This window comes from Entelurus aequoreus, linkage group LG17 (genome assembly GCF_033978785.1).
Source record: "Entelurus aequoreus isolate RoL-2023_Sb linkage group LG17, RoL_Eaeq_v1.1, whole genome shotgun sequence".
Lineage (NCBI taxonomy): Eukaryota > Metazoa > Chordata > Actinopteri > Syngnathiformes > Syngnathidae > Entelurus > Entelurus aequoreus.
This window is the reverse complement of record NC_084747.1, coordinates 16,946,867-16,973,264: the sequence shown is the minus strand read 5'-3', so window position 1 is coordinate 16,973,264 and position 26,398 is coordinate 16,946,867. Positions and strand designations below refer to the sequence as shown.

At 39.7% G+C, this 26,398-nt stretch overlaps 2 protein-coding genes across 2 annotated transcripts in view; both read right to left on the bottom strand.

The window, feature by feature from the left end:
* Positions 1-23,068, bottom strand: part of slc4a4a (solute carrier family 4 member 4a) — a 191,087-nt gene extending 168,019 nt beyond the window's left edge. The window contains exons 1-2 of the mRNA XM_062025094.1: positions 22,924-23,068; positions 19,104-19,169 (exon numbers count right to left, since the gene is read on the bottom strand). Of these exons, the coding sequence (XP_061881078.1) occupies positions 19,104-19,120 (17 nt within the window). The 5' untranslated portion in view covers positions 19,121-19,169; positions 22,924-23,068. The remainder of the gene's footprint in view (positions 1-19,103; positions 19,170-22,923) is intronic.
* LOC133632594 (uncharacterized protein K02A2.6-like) lies at positions 3,555-8,369 on the bottom strand. The gene has a single exon (XM_062025093.1). The coding sequence runs from the start codon at positions 8,098-8,100 to the stop codon at positions 4,093-4,095; it is 4,008 nt and encodes a 1,335-aa protein (XP_061881077.1). The 5' UTR covers positions 8,101-8,369; the 3' UTR covers positions 3,555-4,092.
* Positions 23,069-26,398: the final 3,330 nt, after the last annotated feature.

Below are 26,398 nucleotides of genomic sequence, written 5' to 3'. Positions count from 1 at the left end.
TTAGTGGACGTACTGTATTGGTCATCAGTAGATGTCCTATATGTCACTTTACAGATATTCTTTGTGGACGTACTGTATCGGTCATCAGTAGATGTCCTATATGTCATTTTATAGCTATTCCTAGTGGACGTACTGTATCGGTCATCACCTACAGTAGATGTCCTATATGTCATTTTATAGCTATTCTTAGTGGACGTACTGTATCGGTCATCACCTACAGTAGATGTCCTATATGTCACTTTACAGCTATTCTTAGTGGACGTACTGTATCGGTCATCAGTAGATGTCCTATATGTAATTTCATAGCTATTCCTAGTGGACGTACTGTATCGGTCATCACCTACAGTAAATGTCCTATATGTCATTTTATAGCTATTCCTAGTGGACGTACAGTATCGGTCATCACCTACAGTAGATGTCCTATACGTCATTTTATAGCTATTCTTAGTGGACGTATTGTATCGGTCATCAGTAGATGTCCTATATGTCACTATACAGCTATTCTTAGTGGACATACTGTATCGGTCATCAGTAGATGTCCTATATGTAATTTCATAGCTATTCCTAGTGGACGTACTGTATCGGTCATCACCTACAGTAAATGTCCTATATGTCATTTTATAGCTATTCCTAGTGGACGTACTGTATCGGTCATCAGTAGATGTCCTATATGTCATTTTATAGCTATTCTTAGTGGACGTACTGTATCGGTCATCAGTAGATGTCCTATATGTCACTTTATAGCTATTCTTAGTGGACGTACTGTATCGGTCATCAGTAGATGTCCTATATGTAATTTCATAGCTATTCCTAGTGGACGTACTGTATCGGTCATCACCTACAGTAAATGTCCTATATGTCATTTAATAGCTATTCCTAGTGGACGTACTGTATCGGTCATCACCTACAGTAGATGTCCTATATGTCATTTTATAGCTATTCTTAGTGGACGGGTGAAATATTTTTATTTTTTATTTTATTTTTTTCTTTATAAAGAAATACAATCATGTGTGCTTACGGACTGTATCCCTGCAGACTGTATTGATCTATATTGATATATAATGTATATATTCTGTTTTTTTGGGGACCACTGTCCTATATGTCATTTTATATCTATTCTTAGTGGACGTACTGTATCGGTCATCAGTAGATGTCCTATATGTGTTCTTAAAGACAAAGTCCCCGCCATTAGGAGGTGACCTTGTTCTACTTCAAGTAGACACTTAGTCTACACAATGCGTGTCCATGGTGGAGGTCCTACGGCTCTTCTTCCAGACGGTGTCTGGTGTGCACCGTTCATACTTATTGATGACGTCTCAAATGTAGTCTTTGTGCCAGTCTCACAGCCATAATGAGTGACCTAGATGGTCTCCCAGTGGATGTCCTGTGGCTAGATGTCCTTCAAATGTCACTCATCCTGGACCTCCCATGTCTACCTGGAGCGGACATCCGAGATCCACTCCTTACCCTGCTTCTATTCATAGAGTCCGTCCTCCTTTGACCCTTTCTGAAGGTCCCAGGTCTGTCGTGGTCCACTCCTGATTGTGGACTCTCTCTCAGGTCTTTGTCCAACTACTGTATCTGCTGATGGTTGATGGCCATCTATTGATCAAGTTGGGGTACAGCAGGGCAAACTGGTCACCATCCTCAGCTCTCAGAGGACGTTGAAGGACGGTTGATATTGGATGCGGGGGAAACAAAAACCTACATGTCCTTCTTATGCGTGTCTTTGGTTTATCTCTCCTGTTGTCAGGTCTACGAATTTTGGGTCCTAAATTGTCACATGACAGGGTGTTTTTTGCAATAGTTCATAACAAATAACGCTTCTAGCTGTATAATAGACTGTATTTATATTATTCACATGTGAATAATGCTGTATAATAGACTATTTATGTTATTCACATGTGAATAATGCTGTATAATAGACTATTTATGTTATTCACGTGTGAATAATGCTGTATAATAGACTATTTATGTTATTCACATGTGAATAATGCTGTATAATAGACTGTATTTATATTATTCACATGTGAATAATGATGTATAATAGACTTTATTTATGTTATTCACATGTGAATAATGCTGTATAATAGACTGTATTTATATTATTCACATGTGAATAATGATGTATAATAGACTGTATTTATATTATTCACATGTGAATAATGCTGTATAATAGACTGTATTTATATTATTCACATGTGAATAATGATGTATAATAGACTGTATTTATATTATTCACATGTGAATAATGATGTATAATTGACTGTATTTATGTTATTCACATGTGAATAATGCTGTATAATTGATAGTATTTATATTATTTACATGTGAATGATGCTGTATAATAGACTGTATTTATGTTATTCACATGTGAATAATGATGTACAATAGACTGTATTTATGTTATTCACATGTGAATAATGCTGTATAATAGACTGGATTTATATTATTCACATGTGAATAATGCTGTATTATAGACTGGATTTATATTATTCACATGTGAATAATGATGTATAATAGACTGTATTTATATTATTCACATGTGAATAATGCTGTATAATAGACTGTATTTATGTTATTCACATGTGAATAATGATGTATAATAGACTGTATTTATGTTATTCACATGTGAATAATGCTGTATAATAGACTGTATTTATATTATTCACATGTGAATAATGATGTATAATAGACTGTATTTATATTATTCACATGTGAATAATGCTGTATAATAGACTGTATTTATGTTATTCACATGTGAATAATGATGTATAATAGACTGTATTTATGTTATTCACATGTGAATAATGCTGTATAATAGACTGTATTTATATTATTCACATGTGAATAATGCTGTATAATAGACTGTATTTATTTTATTCACATGTGAATAATGTTGTATTATATACTGTATTTATATTATTCACATGTGAATAATGCTGTACAATAGACTGGATTTATGTTATTCGCATGTGAATAATGCTGTATAATAGACTGTATTTATGTTATTCACATGTGAAAAATGCTGTATAATAGAGTATTTATATTATTCACATGTGAATAATGCTGTATAATAGACTATTTATATTATTCACATGTGAATAATGTTGTACAATAGACTGTATTTATATTACTCACATGTAAAAAAAGACCTAAGTGTTTATTGTCTATTGTTAGCAAACTGTGGTGCTGAATTTCCCCCAATAAAGTACTTTCTATTCTATTCTATTCTATTCATAGTTCCGGTTTTAGTATGCCACTAAAAAGATAAGATTACGGTTGCATCCCTTCTACTCCTACATCCCTTTTTGCACGCAAAAAGGAGAACATCTGCAATCGCTTGCACCTCGACTATGTTACCCGTGCTATTAATTTTCCGACATATACACCCACAGGGTGGCGCTGTTCTCAAACCCCAAGAGTCGGTTTGACTTGAAACTTCTCCTACTTGAGAGTGTTACGTCAAATCAGGGTGAAATTGGGTAAACACCTTCAGGGGACTGACATGCACGTGTGTGTAAAGTTTGAGAAATATTGTGTGTTGGTTTTTATTGTATACTGACTGTTAGTATGTAACACTAACAGTCATCCTCCTATTTCACCTTATCTATGTAATCACGAGAGCCGAGTCGGGAGCTGGTGTAGACGTTAGACAGCTTTATTGTCACACGGCGAACGGAAGTTCAACCCAACATATATGAACCCACCTGGCACTCCCCCTGGTGGTCACTGGGTGTAACCATGCAGACAAAACATACAGCTCAATACACAACATCCCTCCCCACTTATTCAGATTCGCACCCACCTAAAACCACCCCTATTAACCCCAGCCTATAAAAACAGACTAGGCCATAAGCACTTAGAACGTGTGTTATGTGCAAAATGATGCTTTGTGCGAATCGGCGGTGTAACCATAAAATACATTGAAATACCCACTTAGGGGGCTATTGTAAATAGGGAACTCAAACTTAAACACATACATGCTTACTGAGGCCGGGGGGTAGACTACCCCCGAACCTCGGAGTCAGTCAACGGGGATTATTCTGCCCCAAAACGTGACATGACTCTCTAACAACCCACGCCCCCAGTTCAGAGATTAAGGCGGTCTGGAGCTCTGGTAACCCGGAGTGGATACCTCCGGCCTGGCGCGCCAACATCCGCTCTCCGTCTGGGTGACCCTCCTGGCTCGGGGGCGACTGTCCCGGTTCCCAGAGCATCCCCTCTTGCCGGAGAAGGGGGGGGAGCAACCGGCTGGGCCCCAATTGTCAGTTCACTCGGCACCGCTGGTTGCTCTGGACCAGTGGGAACCAAAAGCGCACGGTCACCGGCTCTCATCTGCTCTGTGTGACGTCTCCAGAGTGCGCCTGCCCCCACATCCACGGAGTAGGATACCGGTCCCTCTTGTGATGCCACCAGTCCAGGCATCCACTTCTCCTCCCCCCGTCGATAATCACGCACCAGCACGGCCTCCCCCACTGCAAACCGTCTGTCCTTAGCCACCAGATCTCTGCGTTCTCGTTGGCCCTCCTGCGCCAGCTCCACCGTAGCCGACACGTTCGGCTTCACAAGGTCCAAGCGAGAGCGGAGCCGACGGCGCAGGAAGAGCATAGCCGGAGACTCACTCGTCGTCATGTGAGGCGCATTCCTGTAGCTGAGTAAAAATGCCTCCACTCGATGTTGCAGCGTAAATGTTCCCCTAGACGCTTTCAATGAACGCTTCAGCGTCTGCACAAAACGCTCTGCTTGACCGTTCGTGGCGGGGTGAAACGGCGCTGACCTTTTGTGCTTCACTCCGTTTGCCCGGAGAAATGCCCCGAACTCTGCCGCTGTGAATTGTGGCCCATTGTCACTAACCAGTGTCTCTGGTACTCCGTTGCGGGCAAACATACTCCTCAGGGCCTGTACAGTCTTCTCCGTCGTCGTTGTTTTCATCACCTGTACTTCCGGCCACTTAGAGTACGCATCTACCACCACCAAGAACATGTGTCCTTCGAACGGCCCCGCAAAGTCCACATGGATCCGTTGCCATGGAGATCCCGGCCACGGCCAGGTGTGTAGTGGGGAGAGCGCCGGGTTCTTTTGGTTCCGTTGACACGTAGAGCATGTCCTGGCCTGCTGTTCAATCTGGGCGTCTAACCCCGGCCACCAGACATGGCTCCGTGCAATGGCCTTCATCTTGACCATGCCTGGGTGCCCGGCATGTAGTTCCTTCAGAAGCTGCGGTCTCAACGCTGGAGGCACCACCACTCTACTGCCCCATAGCAAACACCCCTGGATCACCGTCAGTTCGTCTCGTCGCATGTAGAAGGGTGCCAACGCGTCATTCTGCCCAACTGTTCCAACAAACTGGCCTGAAACTACCATATCTACTACCCTAGAGAGCACTGGGTCATATTTAGTTCCCTTCCTAATATCTTCACTGTCCACTGGGAGTGTCTCAAGGTGATGTACTGTCACCCTATCTACTGCGTCTGGCTTTTCCCCATGCGCTACCTGCAGTGGCAACCGTGAGAGACCATCTGCATTCCCATGATCTGCTGCTTTCCTGTATTGGATTGTGTAGTTGTGTGCCGCTAACACTAACGCCCACCGCTGCAGTCGTGCGGCCGCCATAGGTGGCGTCGCCTTACTGGGACTCAATATACTTGTCAGCGGTCTGTGATCTGTGAGTAGTGTAAAATGGCACCCGTACAAATAGGCGTGGAATTTACGTATCCCAAAAATAATTCCCAGCGCCTCCCTTTCAATCTGAGCATAATTTTGCTCTGCCTTGCTCAGTGTCCTAGAGGCAAAGGCTATGGGTCTCTCCTCACCACCGGGCATCACGTGCGAAAGTACCGCGCCCACCCCATACGGCGACGCGTCACACGCTATCCGCAGGGGCAACCTGGGGTCATAATGCGTTAGCACCTGTTCTGATTGCAAATGGTCTTTTGCTGCCTTAAAGGCTTTCTCGCACTCTGGTGACCACTTCCATGCCACTCCGGTGTGCAACAGCTCATGTAACGGGCTGAGCATGGTTGCCATGTTTTTAACAAAACGCCCATAATAGTTTATCAGGCCCAAAAAAGAACGGAGCTGACTCACATTAATGGGGGCTGGGGCCTCCGCTATGGCCTTAAGCTTCTCTGGGGACTTATGTAGCCCTTTTTTATCAATGACATGCCCCAAATATTCTAATGAACTCTTGAAGAATTCACATTTCTCCTTCTGTACTCGCAAACCGAATTTTCCCAATCGGCCCAACACTGCATCTAAGTTTTTTAGGTGATCTGCATCGTTCTCCCCAGTCACCAAAATGTCGTCCAGGAAACAACGGACGTTGGGGAGGCCCTGCAACACTTGGTCCATGACTCGCTGAAAGATTGACGGCGCAGAGGTGATCCCGAAGGGAAGACGGTTATAGCAAAACATTCCCTTCTGCGTGGTAATGGTCAGATATTTACGGGAGTTTTCCTGAACCGGCACCTGTAAATATGCGTTCGCCAGATCTAATTTGCTGAAACGCTGCCCCCCTGCTAGCGATGCGAAAAGATCTTCTATCCTCGGAATGGGGTAGTGTTCAGCACAAAGCGCGGGATTTAAGGTCACTTTAAAATCTCCGCATATACGTACTTTCCCATTTTTTTTTAAAATGGGTACAATTGGAGTAGCCCATTCACTAAACTGTACTGGAGACAGTACGCCCCCCTGTTCCAAACGCTCTAATTCCTCCTCCACCTTCGGCCGAAGTGCATACGGCACCGCCCGTGCTTGGAAGAACTTCGGTTGATGCACCGGCTTGAGGGTTAACGCCACCTCAAAGCCCTTTAGTGTACCTAGACCTTCTTGGAACACCCTGGCATGGCTGTCTAGTACTGTCGCCATTGTGCGGTCTTCCTGTATGGGATGTGTAGCTCGAATAGTTTTAATCATTGTCCAATCTAACTTTACTTTTCGCAACCATTCTCGTCCAAAAAGAGAGAGAGCGTCACCCTTAACCACATACAGGGGGAGACGTGCCCGTTGTTTGTTGAGACGCACGTCTACTTTTATTACCCCCAAGGGTGTCATAACCTGCCCTGTATACGATCTCAACAGTAGGTTGGTGGTACGGAGGCGTAACTGGCTAAATTTAGCATTGTATACTTTTTCTGAAATGATCGACACTGCCGCACCTGTGTCTAACTCCATTTCTATAGTTTGTCCCTCCACTTTGGGTCTAACCCAGATAATCGCTGACGCAGCGCTATCATGTTTAACGTTTTTTTCTACCTCCACTACATGTAAGCCTCCCACCCCATCTGAATCTGTTGTCTCTGGGTCGCTGGGCTTAGTCTCCGCCTCTACCTGATCGGCCCTCTTTTTGAATTTTCCTTTCATTTTCTGTCCCTTTTTAACCCCAAAAAAATGTGTTGTCTTCGGTCCCCCTTTATCCTCCCTGCACATACGAGCTATGTGCCCCCTTTTTCCACAATTGTGGCAGGACTGGTCCTTGTAAAAACATTCCTCCATTTTGTGATTTACTCTACCACAACGAGTGCATTTACGGCCCGGTGGCAAGGAGAGAGAGACAGCGTTCACCTTCTGTGAGCTACTGAGCTGTTGAGATTCACGTGCCACTGTTTCTATTGAAACTGCTAGTTCAACTGCTCTTTGGTATGTTAAATCCTTCTCTGTTAACAGCCTCTTTTTAATCGACTCACTGTTCAACCCACACACTAACCTGTCTCTTAGTGCATCCTGCAGGTAAGCTCCAAATTCACAGTGCTCTGATAATTTTTTTAGATCTGTTACATACTGTGTAATAGTTTCCCCCTCCCCCTGATCTCTCTTATGAAATCTATATCTCTCCGCTATCACTATGGGCTTTGGGGAGAAATGTGCTTGCAACAATGTCACTACCTCATCATACGTTTTCGTGCCCGGCTTCTCTGGGGCGATGAGGCTGCGCAGTAGACCGTACGTCGCCGGTCCCATCACGCTGAAAAACACCGGCAGCTTCCTCCCCTCATTCAGTCCATTTGCTGCCACGAAGTGCTCAAACCTCTCCACGTATGTCGACCACTGCTCCGTCGACTCATCAAAGGCGTCCATCTGTCCCAGGATGCCCGCCATGCTCGCAGGTCGTCCCGACGTGAGTCGTACCCCCGCTGCTATGCGGAGCTAATGCTAACAAAGCTAAGCTAACGCTAGCCGTCGATGAACTCCGCGGATTCGCCGCCACCCGCCTCTTAATCCGTCGGCAGGCGCATCCGTGCTCGTCGCCAATTATTGTATACTGACTGTTAGTATGTAACACTAACAGTCATCCTCCTATTTCACCTTATCTATGTAATCACGAGAGCCGAGTCGGGAGCTGGTGTAGACGTTAGACAGCTTTATTGTCACACGGCGAACGGAAGTTCAACCCAACATATATGAACCCACCTGGCACTCCCCCTGGTGGTCACTGGGTGTAATCATGCAGACAAAACATACAGCTCAATACACAACAGTTTTGTAGGTATTTTCCTATGTTTAGTTTAAGTACCTGTCTAGCACTCTTATTTTCTAGTATCCACTTCCTATTTCTGGTCTATGCAACACCTTTATTTTGGTTGCCAGCGAACCTGTTCTCATTTGTAATCAAGTCTATTTAGGTTCAGCTTTTTTGTATGTATGTTTTCTTTACGCTTCCAGTGCGCTCCAAGCTGCACGTGTCTTTTGTTGGTTAATATATGAAATACAGTTTTACCTTCTGAATTCTGGCACCCCAGACCAATATTAGTATGGGGAACATATTCTAAGTAACAAAGACTTAATTTAGAGTTTTTTGGACACTAGGGGAACATATTCTAAGTAACAGACTTAATTTAGATTTATTTGGTTAGGGTTAGGGTTAGGGTTAGAGGGTTCGGGCCAGGGTTAGAGGGTTAGGGTTATAATAAGGCCATGCCGAATAAGGCATTAATAAGTACTTAATAATGACTAGTTATGAGCCAATATGTTACTAATTTGCATGTTAATAAGCAACTAATTAATGGTGAATATGTTCCCCATACTAAAGTGTTACCATGTTTTTTTTACTGGTGCACAAAATGAAGCGTGCATGAACATCACCTTGTTCAAACAACAAAACCAACACGGTGCATAAACTCACTGTCCTTCAAATCAGTCTGACTTCTGCTGTTGCCGTATCCGTAATACGCCGATAGGGAAAAGTTTTTATTTACACGATGAGTCGGGTGTGTCTCGACCTCCGCCGAACCCCTGAGCCCGACTCACCGAACCCCTAGGGTTCGACCGAACCCAGGTTAAGAACCACTGGTTTAGGATCTTATGTACCAGGAATATATTAGAGTCCCCGATCAAGTTTTCAAAGCTAAGTATACTGTATTTTCCAAGTATGTGGTATCGTCGATCAAAATATGTGAATTTTAAATGTTATTGTGAATGTGCCACATTACATATACACTTACATCATGTATATAAAACCTCAATGGAGGTGTTTGGATGTTTTAAGGCAGTGGTCCCCAACCTTTTTGTAGCTGCGTACCGGTCAACGCTTGAAAATTTGTCCCACGGACCAGGGAGGGGGGGTGAAATTATTATTTTTTTTTTATTATTTTTTTTTTTCCTAAAGAAATACAAACATGTGTGCTTACGGACTGTATCCCTGCAGACTGTATTGATCTATATTGATATATAATGTATATATTATGTTTTTTATGTTGATTTAATAAAAAAAATAAAAAAATAAAAATTATTTGATTTTTTTTTTTTAATTTTTAATTTCTTGACCAGTACCGGTCCGCGGCCCGGTGGTTGGGGACCACTGTTTTAAGGGCTTTATATGCAGAATAGAGCAGCCATAATATTTGTAACCTCAATTACACTAAACGAGGGAGTTCAGTCAAAATAGGGACCTGTTGGCCATTAATGGAGTTTGAGTTAAAGTTACAGTTAAAGTACCAATGATTGCCACACACACACTAGGTGTGGTGAAATGTGTCCTCTGCATTTGACCCATCCCCTTGATCACCCCCTGGGAGGTGAGGGGAGCAGTGGGCAGCAGCGGTGCCGCGCCCGGGAATCATTTTGGCGATTTAACCCCCAATTCCAACCCTTGATGCTGAGTGCCAAGCAGGGAGGTAATGGGTCCCATTTTTATAGTCTTTGGTATGACTCAGCCGGAGTTTGAACTCACAACCTACCGATCTCAGGGCGGACACTCTAACCCAGTGGTTCTTAACCTGGGTTCGATTGAACCTTAGTGGTTCGGTGAGTCGGCCTCAGGGGTTCGGCGGCGGTCGAGACACACCCGACTCATCATGTAAATACAAACTTCTCCCCATCGGCGTATTACGGCAACAGCTGACTGGTTTGCAGGTGTGTAATTTGTTGTGAGTTTATGCACTGTGTTGGTTTTGTTGTTTGAACAAGGTGATGTTCATGCACGCTTCATTTTGTGCACCAGTAAAAAAACATGGTGACACTTTAGTATGGGGAACATATTCACCATTAATTAGTTGCTTGTTAACATGCAAATTAGTAACATATTGGCTCTTAACTAGTCATTATTAAGTACTTATTAATGCCTTGTTCGGCATGGCCTTATTATAACCCTGACCCTCTAACCCTGGCCCTAACCCTAACCAAATAACTCTAAATTAAAGGCCTACTGAAATGAAATTTTCTTATTTAAACGGGGATAGCAGATCCATTCTATGTGTCATACTTGATCATTTCGCGATATTGCCATATTTTTGCTGAAAGGATTTAGTAGAGAACATCGACGATAAAGTTCGCATTTTTGGTCGCTGATAAAAAAAAGGCTTGCCTGTACCGGAAGTAGCGTGACGTCGCGGGTTGAAGGGCTCCTCACATTTGCACATTGTTTACACCAGCAGCGAGAGCGATTCGGACCGAGAAAGCGACAATTACCCCATTAATTTGAGCGAGGATGAAAGATTCGTGGATGAGAAACGTGAGAGTGAAGGATTAGAGTGCAGTGCAGGACGTATCTTTTTTCGCTCTGACCGTAACTTAGGTACAAGCTGGCTCATTGGATTCCACACTTTCTCCTTTTTCTATTGTGGATCACGGATTTGTATTTTAAACCACCTCGGATACTATATCCTCTTGAAAATGAGAGTCGAGAACGCGAAATGGACATTCACAGTGACTTATCTCCACGACAATACATCGGCGAAGCTCTTTAGCTACGGAGCTAACGTGATAGCATCGAGCTTAAATGCAGATAGAAACAAAAGAAATAAACCCCTGACTGGAAGGATAGACGGAAGATCAACAATACTACCAAACCCTGGACCTGTAACCACACGGTTAATGCTTTCCAGCCTGGCGAAGCCTAGCAATGCTGTTGCTAACGACGCCATTGAAGCTAACTTAGCTACAGGACCTCGACAGAGCTATGCTAAAAACATTAGCTCTCCACCTACGCCAGCCCTCATCTGCTCATCAACACCCGTGCTCACCTGCGTTCCAGCGATCGACGGCGCGACGAAGGACTTCACCCGATCATCGATGCGGTCGGCGGCTAGCGTCGGATAGCGCGTCTGCTATCCAACTCAAAGTCCTCCTGGTTGTGTTGCTGCAGCCAGCCGCTAATACACCGATCCCACCTACAGCTTTCTTCTTTGCAGTCTCCATTGTTCATTAAACAAATTGCAAAAGATTCACCAACACAGATGTCCAGAATACTGTGGAATTTTGCGATGAAAACAGAGCTGTTTGTATTGGATACAATGTGTCCCAATACTTCCGCTTCAGCCATTGACGTCACGCGCATACGTCATCATACATAGACGTTTTCAACCGGAAGTTTCCCGGGAAATTTAAAATCGCACTTTATAAGTTAACCCGGCCGTATTGGCATGTGTTGCAATGTTAAGATTTCATCATTGATATATAAACTATCAGACTGCATGGTCGGTAGTAGTGGCTTTCAGTAGGCCTTTAACTCTTTATTACTTAGAATATGTTCCCCATACTAAAGTGTTACCAAAAACATATAACTTTGTCTTGAATTTGTCTTTATTTTTCACTAAAGAAGGGTTCGGTGAATGCGCATATGAAACTGCTGGGGTTCGGTACCTCCAACAAGGTTAAGAACCACTGCTCTAACCACCAGGCCAATGAGAGAGCCCTTGTGTAATAATTCAATTTACATTTTGGATCCCCTTGCTTCCGCTTGCGTCTAGCGCTTCAAATCAGGAACACGTGTGTCCCCAGCGGAGCGGCTGCACCGGAAATTCCTCCGTTGTTATGAAATACGCTCATGGAATAACACCGGCTGCAGCTGGGCTTTACAGCAGTGGACTCTTCCAAAACTGTCCCCCGTCAAAGCTGTGATACTTTGCACCCCTCTATTAGCCGCTGTCTGTTTCCTCGCAGATAATCTATGTGTCCTCCCAGGGGCCTACGCATTGTGACCCGCCTTCCTCGTGGTCGTCCGCTGATGCCATGGAAACGGCCTGGAGGCATGTGTGCTGTGTTATGCTACACGGCGTCTGCAAAGTAGCATCCTGCACGCGAGCGTGTGTGTGTGCGTGCACAGAGTAGATAAGAAGGGTTGTTGCAGGCTTTGCTACACATCTTAAAATAATAATAATAATAATAATAATAATAAAAATAATAATATATTTTATTTTTAAAAAGCACTTTACATTGAGTAAACAACCTCAAAGTGCTACAGTGTATTGAAAAAAATAATAAAAAGATAATAAAAAAATTAATAAAAAATAAAAAGACTAGAACAGCCTAATAGCTAGAACTGGTATGCATATATCTATAAAAAGGCTTTTTCTAGGTATTGTGGACGCTTCTCCTGCCGCTTGTGTTTACCCGTAAGTCCTTGCTGTTCTCCAGCAATTCCGTTTAGTTATTTTTGTAACCTGTTGCGTTTTGATTAGCGTAGCCTTCCCCGTGCTTCCAGAGCACTTCCCAGTGTGTGCGTGCACAGAGTAAATAAGAAGGGTTGTTGCAGGCTTTGCTACACATCTTAAAATAATAATAATAATAATAATACAAATAATAATAGATTTTATTTTTAAAAAGCACTTTACATTGAGTAAACAACCTCAAAGTGCTACAGTGTATTGAAAAAAATAATAATAAAAAGATAATAAAAAAATAAAAAAAAAATAAAGACTAGAACAGCCTAATAGCTAGAACTAGTATGCATATATCTATAAAAAGGCTTTTTTTAAAAGGGTTTTTAAGCCTTTTTTAAAAGCATCCACAGTCTGTGGTGCCCTCAGGTGGTCAGGGAGAGCATTCCACAGACTGGGAGCGGCGGAGCAGAAAGCCCGGTCTCCCCATAGTTCGTAGCTTTGTCCTCGGAGGTTGGAGGAGGCTAGCCTGTCCGGAGCGGAGGTGTCGTGTGGAGGATTTTGGGGTGAGCAGTTCTTTGATGTACACTACCGTTCAAAAGTTTGGGGTCACATTGAAATGTCCTTATTTTTGAAGGAAAAGCACTGTACTTTTCAATGAAGATAACTTTAAACTAGTCTTAACTTTAAAGAAATACACTCTATACATTGCTAATGTGGTAAATGACTATTCTAGCTGCAAATGTCTGGTTTTTGGTGCAATATCTACATAGGTGTATAGAGGCCCATTTCCAGCAACTATCACTCCAGTGTTCTAATGGTACAATGTGTTTGCTCATTGGCTCAGAAGGCTAATTGATGATTAGAAAACCCTTGTGCAATCATGTTCACACATCGGAAAACAGTTTAGCTCGTTACAGAAGCTACAAAACTGACCTTCCTTTGAGCAGATTGAGTTTCTGGAGCATCACATTTGTGGGGTCAATTAAACGCTCAAAATGGCCAGAAAAAGAGAACTTTCATCTGAAACTCGACAGTCTATTCTTGTTCTTAGAAATGAAGGCTATTCCACAAAATTGTTTGGGTGACCCCAAACTTTTGAACGGTAGTGTAGATGGGGGCATTTCCATGGAGGCACTGGTGGGTTAGTAGGGAGACTTTGTGTTCAATCCTGAGTGGAACAGGAAACCAGTGAAGGGATTTGAGAATTGGTGTGATGTGGTCGTATTTCCGCACTCTCATCAGGATCCTAGCAGCACTATTTTGTATGTATTGCAGCTTCTGGATGTTCTTGCTTGGGATCATAAACCCATCTACGGCAGTACGTTTGCTCATTTAACCTATTGTTACTATAACAATCTACAAGGTTAATATAGTCGGCTTTTCTTTCTTCCCCACAATTTATCTGCTTTCTTTTGTATTTCAAGTTCCATTTTCTATCCGTTTTCTACCGCTTGTCCCTTTCGGGGTGGCGGGGGGTGCGGGAGCCTATCTCAGCTGCATTCGGGCGGTAGGAAGGGTACACCCTGGACAAGTCGCCACTTCATCGCATATTTCAAGTTATTACATATACCGTATTTTTCGGACTATAAGTCGCACCGGCCGAAAATGCATAATAAAGAAGGGAAAAAACACATACCGTATTTCCTTGAATTGGCGCAGGGAATATAGTATTCGCACGTCTAGAATTACTGCCGGGTCAAACTCGTTTCTCAAAATAATTAACGCATGCTTGGCCTTATCGCCGGTTTATTATTGAAGCTGGATCAAATTCGTTTCGCAAAATATTAATTTTATTATCGCATGTCTATAATTTTCGCCGGGTCAAACTCGTTTCGCAAAATATTTAGCATATGGCTAGAACTTCCACCGGGTCAAATTCGTTACGTCACGAGTGACGCATCTGTCCTCCTTTTCAAAATGGAGGAAGCTGATTTCAGTAGTTTACTATCGCACAAAGGAAAAAAGATAAAGAGCTTTTCAGTAGGATTTAAGGTTCAAGCTATTGAATACCGGTACAGTATGCTAAAGAGAACAGTAAGCAGCTATGTTTTATTAATATACCGTAGCTGCGTGTGTGAAATACTGTATAAGTCATTAAATCACTCCCGCCTCCTGGTGGTAGAGGGCGCTGCCGCGCTAGTGATCCTTCTTGCGACTTCCTGTACTGCAGAAGAAGTGAACACACGCAGCAAGAGATTTATTTTTTCCCTCTGCCTGAACTTCTAACATGGAGGATCACATACAGGTATCTAAAATAAAACAGTTTTCTAAACTGGACTTTCAATCGAAGCAGGAGGTAATAATTAAAGGAATATCTCCATCGAAACAGAGACTTTTAAAACTGAAGAAAGAAAATAAGGAAGACTTCTATAAACAAGTTATCGATGCTTTTGGTCAGAAGGAGCTGCAAATGGACTCCATTTATAAGTACAGGTAAGACCATAATAACGTTTTTGTTAATTAAATGTGCTTTTCATGATGGTATGCTTACATCACACTCAAAGCGCACGCCTAAATTTTATGGATTCCTTTTGGTAAACGCCGGAGTGAGAAGAGGTTTTAAAATAATTACCGCATGCACGGCCATCCCGCCGGTTTCCGGTAAACGCAGGTGTGACAGGAGGTTTTAAATTAATTAACGCCCCTGCGGCTATTCAAGGAAATACGGTAAGTTTACTGCCGTAAGTTTTTGCTGTTCTCCAGCAATTCAGTTTAGTTATTTTTGTAACCTGTTGAGTTTTAAATTAGCGTAGCCTTCCCAATGCTTCCAGAGTACAAGTCGCATTTTTTGGGGGAAATTTACTCGATAAAACCCAACACCTAGAATAGACATTTGAAAGGCAATTTAAAATAAATAAAGAATAGTGAACAACAGGCTGAATAAGTGTACGTTATATGAGGCATAAATAACCAACTGAGAACGTGCCTGGTATGCTAACGTAACATATTATGGTAAGAGTCATTCAAATAACTATAACATATAGAACATGCTATACGTTTACCAAACAATCTGTCACTCCTAATCGCTAAATCCCATGAAATCTTATACGTCTAGTCTCTTACGTGAATGAGCTAAATAATATTATTTGATATTTTACGCTAATGTGGTAATAATTTCACACATAAGTCGCTCCTGAGTATAAGTCGCACCCCCGGCCAAACTATGAAAAAAACTGCGACTTATAGTCCGAAAAATACGGTATGTATTGTTGCATTTGAAACAATTGCATTGTTGATAATAGAGGTAAATTATTATTATTATTCATTATCAATAGTGCTATTTCTATTGGTATGTGTATTGCTCCATTTGTAGTGTAATAATGCTAATTGTCATTTCTGTATTATTAATATTTATGTCACTAACTGCTTCTTTGCTATCACTTTTACTATCATATTTGTACATATCCTATTTGCTGATGTTGTTCTGTTGTTGTTGTTGCTGTTGTTATTGTCTCTCTGTCTTATCCCCCTCTTGTCCCCACAATTCCCCCCTCTGTCTTCCTTTTTTTTTTTTTTTTCTATCCCCTCCTGCACCAAATAATAATATAAATCCATTTAATAAAGTCAAAAACAAATAAGGCAACAAGAGAAGTATCCCACACTTCTATTTTCTAAAGTAAATTTGTACATCTACATCAACTATATGAGTAACTGGACAGGACAAAAAATAATAAATACATTTTAAAAAAGTTTGCTCATTTTGTTTCTCCCCAGCCAGTGTGCTAACGTACTGTAGCATGATGTCGCCGTGAAACGCCAATGTAATGCTAGCATGTAGCTAACGTGGCTATACCGGTGTCGCGAACGCAATAATTGTTCAAAATATTTCCGAGCCTAAGCGGTCTGTGAGCAACCCGCCGCACACTGGACAAGCGGACTCCAGCATCCAAAATGGTTAATAATAAAAAATAATATTTATTTAATCATGTCGTCAACATGCAGAAGGTTAATACTGTAAGTATTGCACTTATTACGCACCAGCTGTTTAAACGTAGCGTACATTTTAATTGTAGTTTTTCATAACAAATTTGAAATCGCCATGTACAATCGCTAATGCTAATCAGGAGCATGTCATCAAGCTAACGCATTTTAGAAAAAGTGGAGACTTACTTAATTTACGCCAGGTCATTCCTTGTTTTGATTTATGGGTGTTTTTTTCCGTTTTTGGTCCACTTCCTGTCTTTTGGGTTTATTTTTGGTGGCTCTTCCTGCTTCACGCTTGTCCCCCACCCGCTCCAAGACTATTTATTTGTAAGACTATTACACCTTTTGCTTGTCAGGACTTTGTTTGGGGATTCACCTTCATGCACATTGTGGACATTTCTCCTGCCGCTTGTGTTCACTCGTAAGTCCTTGCTGTTCTCCAGCAATTTTCATTTAGTTATTTTTGTAACCTGTTGAGTTTTAATTAGCGTAGTCTTCCCCGTGCTTACAGAGCACTTCCCAGCCCTCGCCTTTTGTTTTTCAGCATCACTTTAAATGTTTTATTTTTTTTCACCTGCATATTAGGAACACACCAGCGATCGCCGTCATGCGACCCGGGCGTCACAACGTTGGAGCGTTTTGTGAGTCAATTTCTTTGTTGGCATTGAAATTTGCATCAATACCTCGAGATATTGTGGGCGCTTCTCCTGCCGCTTGTGTTCACCCGTAAGTCTTTGCTGTTCTCCAGCAATTCCGTTGAGTTATTTTTGTAACCTGTTGAGTTTTGATTAGGGTAGCCTTCCCCGTGCTTCCAGAGCACTTCCCAGCTCTCGCTTTTGTTTTTCAGCATCACTTTAAATTGTTTAGTTTTTTTTACCTGCATATTAGGAACACACCAGTGATCGCCGTCATGGGACCTGAGCGTCACATCGTTGGAGCGTTTTGTGAGTAAATTTCTTTGTTGGCATGGAAATTTGCATCAATACCTCGAGGTATTGTGGATGCCTCTCCTGCCGCTTGTGTTTACCCGTAAGTTTTTGCTGTTCTCCAGCAATTCCGTTGAGTTATTTTTGTAACCTGTTGAGTTTTGATTAGCGTAGCCTTCCCCATGCTTCCAAAGCACTCCCCAGCTCTCGTCTTTCGGTTTTCAGCATCACTTTAAATATAAAAAAAAACTTTTACCTGCATATTAGGAACACACCAGCGATCGCAACATTTTGTGAATCACTTTCTTTGTTGGCATGGAAATTTGCATCAATACCTCGAGGTATTGTGGACGCTTCTCCTGCCGCTTGTGTTTACCCGTAAGTCTTTGCTGTTCTCCAGCAATTCCGTTTAGTTATTTTTGTAACCTGTTGAGTTTTGATTAGCGAAGCCTTCCCCGTGCTTCCAGAGCACTCGCCAGCTCTCGCCTTTTGTTTTTCAGCATCACTTTAAATTGTTTAGTTTTTTTTACCTGCATATTAGGAACACACCAGTGATCGCCGTCATGCGACCCGGGCGTCACAATGTTGGAGCGTTTTGTGAGTCAATTTCTTTGCTGGCATTGACTCATACCTCGAGAAATTGTGGACGCTTCTCCCGCCGTAAGTTTTTGCTGTTCTCCAGCAATTCCGTTTAGCTATTTTTGTAACCTGTTGAGTTTTGAATAGCGTGGCCTTCCCCATGCTTCCAGAGCACTTTTGTTTTTCAGCATCACTTAAAAAAAATTTTTTTTTAACCTGCATATTAGGAACACACCAGCGATCGCCGTCATGCAACCCGAGCGTCCCAACGTTGGAGCGTTCAGTGAGTCAATTTCTTTGTCGGCATGGAAATTTGCATCAATACCTCGAGGTAGGTTGGCTGAGTCCGCTCTCAGTGCTGCTGGAGTGATCACTACGTGCTCAAGTTCACACTGTTGGATTTTATGTGAATCGGTAGCCCGGTAGGACCAGCGGGATTCGATCGGTACCAAAACATTTACCAGATTTGGTACCCCTATTTGTATGACAGGTAAAAAAAAAGTTCCTCCCCAATCGTTGTGGCTTGTGCAGCCCTTTGAGACACTTGTGATTAAGGGCTATATAAATAAACTTTTGATTGATTGAATCTCTGAGGTCGCACAATTTTGGAATCAGACGACATTGTAAAGGAAAACTATGCCTTTAAAGTTCATGGCGTAACTTCTTTTTACACTTGAATGGCGTTGAAATGTTGTCTCTACCCTTGATCAAGCTTTTGGGAACTTTAACGCACACTCGCGCTTCAAATGACCTGAAAAAATAAAGCGGCCACAACTCCTCGGTGCGCTCGCACACCTCGGCGTTCACCCTATTTCATGGCCGGGCGGCCGTGTTCCTGTCGGGGGTCACTTACTTCTTGCTGCTGCTCATGTCGCCGGCTGGTGTGTGACCGACGTCCTTTCGCTGAATGTCCTGGGACCTGACAGAGACACACAGGCGGCGTTAAAGCATCCTCCACCGTGACAGATGAAGTAGTGGATGATGATGATGATGATGAAACGGCAATGGAGAATGTTATACACCCTGAAGACACTTCATTAGGTCATCTTGAACAGTATCATCACTTTATAATTGTTATTATTACTGCTGCACTTTGCAAGGGGAGTTTTTTTTCCCTACTAAAGCTGCCTTACTTAGCTGCAAAAAAAAAAAAAACTTGCAACTTTAAAAAGAAAGCAACTGAAAATTGTCCACTTATATTAATTTAAAAAATAATAATGTAATCCTTTTAATGATGTCATTAGTTATTTAATTTATTTAATTCTTACAATGTAAAAACAATTATATTCATATTTTTTTTTACATTAGAAATTATTAAATAAAAACCTGAAAACATTTTTTAAAGAAAAAAACTGAGCATTGGTTATTCTTTTTGTTGGAGTGTGTACCTAATGAAGTGTCCACTGGGTGTCCTGTTATGTGGCATCATTTTGTCCATATTTTGTCATAAAATATGTACAAACAACAATGTATTAATTAATGCAATTCACCAAAACAAACAATAGAACATCCTGTAGAGTGCTGGAAATGACAATATGTATCCTCTATGCAAGTTGTACTACAATGCAAACGTTGCTGCAGTTTTCAATGGGAGCTTTTTTTCTACTAATTGGCTGCTTTATTGAGCTACAAGAAACAGCAACTTGTACCTTGGATTAAAAAAAAAAATGTTTTAATTGTCCACTTGTATTATTAAAAATATATATTTATTATTTTTTAATATAAATTAATTTAAATGTTAATTAATTACAATTTTTTTCATATTTTAATTTTTACAATGTAAAAAATTCTCATATTTTTTCCAATTTGAAATTAATAAATAAAAATTTCAAAAAGCAATACCCAGGATAAAACAATAATAATAATAATACATTTAACATTATATGAATACAATCAAAACTGAGCATTATTTTCCTTTTTGTTGGATATAGACTATGTACCTAATGAAGTGTCTAGTGGGCGTCCTGCTCTGTGGCATCCTTTTGTCCAGATTTTGCCATAAAATATATACAAACAACAATGTATTAATTGATCCAATTCACCAAAACAAACAATAGAAAATCCCGTAGAGTGCTGGTAATGACAATATTTATCCTCTATACTAGTTGCACTACAATGTAAACATTGCTGCAGTTTGCTAGGGTAGGTTTTTTTTCTACTAATTGTCTGCTTCATTGAGCTACAAGAAACAGCAACTTGTAACCTGAATAAAAACAACCAAAAAATTGTCCACTTGTATTAATTTGAAACAATATTATTTTAATATTAAATGTTAAATAATTATTATTATTCCTAATTATTTATTTAATTTTTGCTCTGGAAAAAATAGTCATCATTTTCACATTTGAAATGAATAAATAAAAACTTTAAGAAACAATACCCAGGATATAATACTTTGAAACATTACATGAATACAATAAAAAAATTAAAAAATTAAAAACGAAAAATTTCCACTTGTATCAATTTAAAACAATATCATTTTTTAACATTAATTAATTTAAATCGTATTTTATTATTATTAATGTATTCATTAATTTTTGCAATGCTAACATTGCTGCAGTTTGCAAGGGTAGCTTTTTTTTTACTATTTGTCTCGTTTATTGAGCTACAAGAAACAGCAACTTGTAACTTGGATAAAAAAATTAAAACATTTTTAAATTGTCCACTTGTATGAAAACAATATGTATCAAAATTCAAAAAATAATCATTTTTAATAATTAATTTTAATTAATTATTATGTATTAACATATATATTAATATGTATTAACTTAACTCTTGCAATGTAAAGTAATATATGGTCATAACTTTTCAAATTCAAGGATATCAAACATTACAAACCATGCGTTAATATCATTAATATAAGAATTAATATCCTTTTTGTTGGATATAGATTGTGTCCCTAATGAAGTGTCTAATGGGTGTCCTGCTATGTGGCATCATTTTGTCCAGATTTTGCCATAAAATCTATTCAAACAACAATGCATTAATTGATCCAATTAACAAAAACAAACAGTAGAACATTGTGTAGAGTGCTGGAAATGACTATGTTTATCCTCTACACCAGTTGTACTACAATGCAAACATTTGCTGCAGTTTCTACTATTTTTCTGCTTTAACTACAAGAAACAGCAACTTGTAACTTGAAAGAAAAAAAAAAAAAGAAAAAAAAAAAGTGTCCACTTGTATGAAAACAATATATATTAAAATTCCAAAAAAATATCACTTTTAATAACAATTAATTTAAATGTGATTAATTATTCATGTATTAACTTAATTATTGCAATGTAAAGTAATATATGGTCATCATTTTTCGAATTTGAAATGAATGAATAAAACCTTCAAGGATATGAAACATCCATCCATCCATCCATTTTCTACCGCTTGTCCCTTTTGGGGTCGAGCATTAATATCCTTTTAGTTGGATATAGATTGCGTCCCTAATGAAGTGTCTAATGGGTGTCGTCATTTTGTCCAGATTTTGCCATAAAATACACTACCGTTCAAAAGTTTGGGGTCACATTGAAATGTCCTTATTTTTGTAGGAAAAGCACTGTACTTTTCAATGAAGATAACTTTAAACTAGTCTTAACTTTAAAGAAATACACTCTATACATTGCTAATGTGGTAAATGACTATTCTAGCTGCAAATGTCTGGTTTTTGGTGCAATATCTACATAGGTGTATAGAGGCCCATTTCCAGCAACTATCACTCCAGTGTTCTAATGGTACAATGTGTTTGCAATTGGCTCAGAAGGCTAATTGATGATTAGAAAACCCTTGTGCAATCATGTTCACACATCTGAAAACAGTTTAGCTCGTTACAGAAGCTACAAAACTGACCTTCCTTTGAGCAGATTGAGTTTCTGGAGCATCACATTTGTGGGGTCAATTAAACGCTCAAAATGGCCAGAAAAAGAGAACTTTCATCTGAAACTCGACAGTCTATTCTTGTTCTTAGAAATGAAGGCTATTCCACAAAATTGTTTGGGTGACCCCAAACTTTTGAACGGTAGTGTATATACAGACAACAATGTATTAATTGATCCAATTAACAAAAACCATAGAACATTGTGTGGAGTGCTGGAAATGACAATATTTATCCTCTATACAAGTTGTACTACAATGCAAACATTTGCTGCAGTTTCTACTATTTTTCTGCTTTATTTTACTACAAGAAACAGCAACTTGTAACTTGGATTAAAAAATATTTTAAAAAATTGTCCACTTGTATGAAAATATATTACAATTTCCAAAAAATATAATTTTTAATAACAATTAATTACATTTTGATTATTTATTAATGTATTAACTTAATTCTTGCAATGTAAAGTAATATATGGTGAATTTGAAATTAATTAATACAATTAATTCTTGCAATGTAAAGTAATATATGATCATAATTTTTCATATTTGAAATTAACGAATAAAAACGTCAAGGACATGAAACATTACATGAATACAATCATGCATTAATGTCCATTTTGTTGGATATAAAGTGTGTACCTAATGAAGTGTCCAGGAGGTGTCCTGCTATGTGGCCATATAATAGATGTATAGAATAACTAACAATGTATTTATTGATCCAATGACCAAAAGAAAGAGTAATCAAAGTAACATGTATATATCATTATAAAAGAGAATATGTTGTAGTACAATGCATGTCAATGACTTACAGCTGCAGGGTTGATCTTTGCCTCCTTCTCTTTCTTCTCCTTCTTCTTCTTCTCTGGCTGGGAGAAGGTGAAGAAGTGTCCCTCCTGCAGAGCTCCACTCAAGTTTGTAAGTGACGCTCAGCTGCTCGCCCGTCAAAGCCACTCCTTCTGGGGCAGGACGAGGAGACACGCACCGCTGCTGCTGCTGGTCCTCCATCATCATCATCATCATCATCCTCATCATCATAACCATAATCATAATCATCCGCCAGGCCCTGAAATAAATCACAATAAAGTATATGATATGGGGTGAACTTGTATCTAAAGTTGATGAATTAATCACTATCAGTTTGTATTATCATGAAGTAGTAAGTCAAGTTGGTCTCTTTGCTATTGTATACTTTCAATGTACAGCGACCTCTGCTGGTATTTTTTGCGGTATGACACCCTTAATGCTTCTCATTAATATATGTTCAAGAGCAACAACTATACGCTTTAAGTCAGGCCTGGGCAATTATTTTGACTCGGGGGGCCAATAATAGAGAAACAAATGTGTCTGGGCACGGTTGGGAGAGTGGCCGTGCCAGCAACCTGAGGGTTCCTGGTTCGATCCCCACCTACTACCAACCTCGTCACGTCCGAATGTGGAAATAGTGTCAAAGCGCTTTGAGTACCTTGAACAGAGGTGTCCAAAGTGCGGCTCGGGGGTCATTTGCGGCCCGCAGCTAATCGTTTACCGGCCCCCCAAACATTCTGCAAAAATTGCTAAATTGATAGTATTGCAAAAATTCAAAAAAAAAACATTTTCAAACAGTGGAAAGAGGTGAAATCTAACGAGAAAAAGTTGCAATGTTGACACAAAGCTGCCATGGAGGCTGTTTTTTTTTCTTCTTTTGTCTTTGTTTATTTGTATTTTTTTTGCCATTGCTCGAAAAAAAAAGACAAAAAATCTATGTTACAATGAATTATTACTTAAAAAATCCATCCATCCATCCATTTTCTACCGCTTAATCCCTTCGGGGTCGCGGGGGGCGCTGGAGCTTATCTCAGCTACAATCGGGCGGAAGGCGGGGTACACCCTGGACAAGTCGCCACCTCATCGCAGGGACAACACAGATAGACAGACAACATTCACACTCACATTCACACACGAGGGCCAATTTAGTGTTGCCAATCAACCTATCCCCAGGTGCATGTCTTTGGAGGTGGGAGGAAGCCGGAGTACCCGGAGGGAACCCACGCAGTCACGGGGAGAACATGCAAACTCCACACAGAAAGATCCTGAGATTGAACCCCAGACTACTCAGCACCTTCATATTGTGAGGCAGACGCACTAACCCCTCTTCCACCGTGATGCCCTACTTAAAAAATGTCACTTTAAAATGTTTTATGTGGAAAAAATATCGCATATATTGTGTGGTTGCCGTACAAAAACATCAACGTTTTATTTGACAAAAGAGCATAAAACAAACAAAATAATAGTTCAAACGTAAAATCGACAGATATATCAATAAAAGGACCACAACTATGGAACTCTTTACCGGACACTTTGAAAAGTATACCTGCACTTGTCACTTTCAAAAAACAAACAAAATGATGGCTAGTTGAGCAACAATCGTGTTCCCATGTTTAGTTTTTACTAATTTTTACTAATTGTTTTTTTTATCTAGTCTGCACTTTGTCTGTGTTATTGTTATTATTGGCTTTTATTTAGTTTGCACTTTGTCTGTATTATTACTATTTTTTATTTTCCTATTTTAATGATGTTGGATCTGTGTTGTTGTTGTTGTTGTTGTTGTTGTTGTTGTTGTTGTTGTTGTTGTTGTTGTTGTTGTTGTTGTTGTTGTTGGGGACAAGTGTTGTAAATTAGCTTTGGCTACAAACACTGTGATGCATGCATCGGATAACTGTTTCAGATGTCTATGTTTTTTTATCTGTCCCTATTTCAAATAAACCTCTATAATAATAATAATATAATAATAATAATAATAATAATATATCTGAAGTTGATCTTGTAATTTAAGTGTGAAAAGTTAAAAAAAAACAACTAATAAAAATGTATCACTTTATGAGTGGGAGACCTTTTGGATCCCAAATATATTTAGTGGGATTTTATTTAACTTTTCACTGTGATTACTCAAAAATATTAAATAATTCAAATCAATGGTGTCCTGCATTATTGATCTTTTAGGGCTCTAATTACTAAATACTGCATATTTCAGTTTTACTATAAAAAGCAAAGTTGTCTTTGACAGAAAAGGCATAAAACCTGTTTTGTTTTTTTTACTTGATATCAACCTGAAGTTGATATAGAGATATACTGTAAAAAATAATAATAATAATTTGACTTAGTTTTAACATTTTAATGACTGAGACCCTTGACCCTTGATTGGTCCCCGGGAGCCTTAAAGGTTAAAAAAAAAAAAAAATCTACATATTTTGTTATGGTTTGAAAATGAAAAATATCAAAATGGCCCCCGTGTGCTTACATTTTTCCATGTGTGGCCCTCAGTGGAAAAAGTTTGGACACCCCTGACCTTGAAAGTAGAAAAGCGCTATACAGGTATAACCCTTTTTTTTGTATATCTATTTTTAGGAACACTAATACAAAACCTCACAGTAATGTCTGATTGAATGCTAAAAACGTTATGACAGACCGCCTTAAAAAAAACGGAATGGAATTTATTTTTTTTTACTGAATGAGACACCCAGAATGTACATGAAAATAAAGATATGTGGGATTTACAATATTAACTATGAAGGATAAAACACTGAATATTGACAACATATGAACGTCACACCACCTCTCCATCCACATATTTTACAATCAAGCGAAATGCAACAAAAATGCAACAAAAACAGCAAAATATGAACATGAAGGGTAAAAAAAAACAAAAAAACTACTATCTGATATATCTGATACATCACTAAGCTTTAGAACTTTGCTGTAAAAATCTCCTTCCGCGTCGCTCCCTGACACCCACATTTCAGGCTGGCCGCTCTGGAAACACTCTGTGGAAACTTATATATATATATATATATATATATATATATATATATATATATATATATATATATATATATATACTTATATATTATGACATATAACACGTCACAGATGACGTCACGCTAACATCACGTGACACCTCTGAGGAAGGCTGCAGAAGCAAGATAGCCGAAACTTGTCAGGTACAAAACTTTTACCTTACTAGCCTATATAAATCAACCATTTATAAATACTCTGTGGAAACGCTCCCCACCCACACTGCTTGGTGCCTCGTCTGAGCTGCTGTGACTTAGATTAGCATAGTAACTAATTAGATTACCATAGTAACTAATTAGATTACCATAGTAACTAGTATATCATGCAAAAGCGCAGATTCCAACAATTGAATTACTTTGTATAGTTCAAGACTTACGGTCATTTAAAAACATCACTGCACATCATAATGGCAGCTACAGTTTCCATCTTAAAGATCTGAAAAAAATTCATTGG

Bases quoted from the DNA above. Each gene is read 5' to 3' on its own strand.
- LOC133632594 (XM_062025093.1), bottom strand. From the start codon at position 8,100: ATGGCGGGCATCCTGGGACAGATGGACGCCTTTGATGAGTCGACGGAG.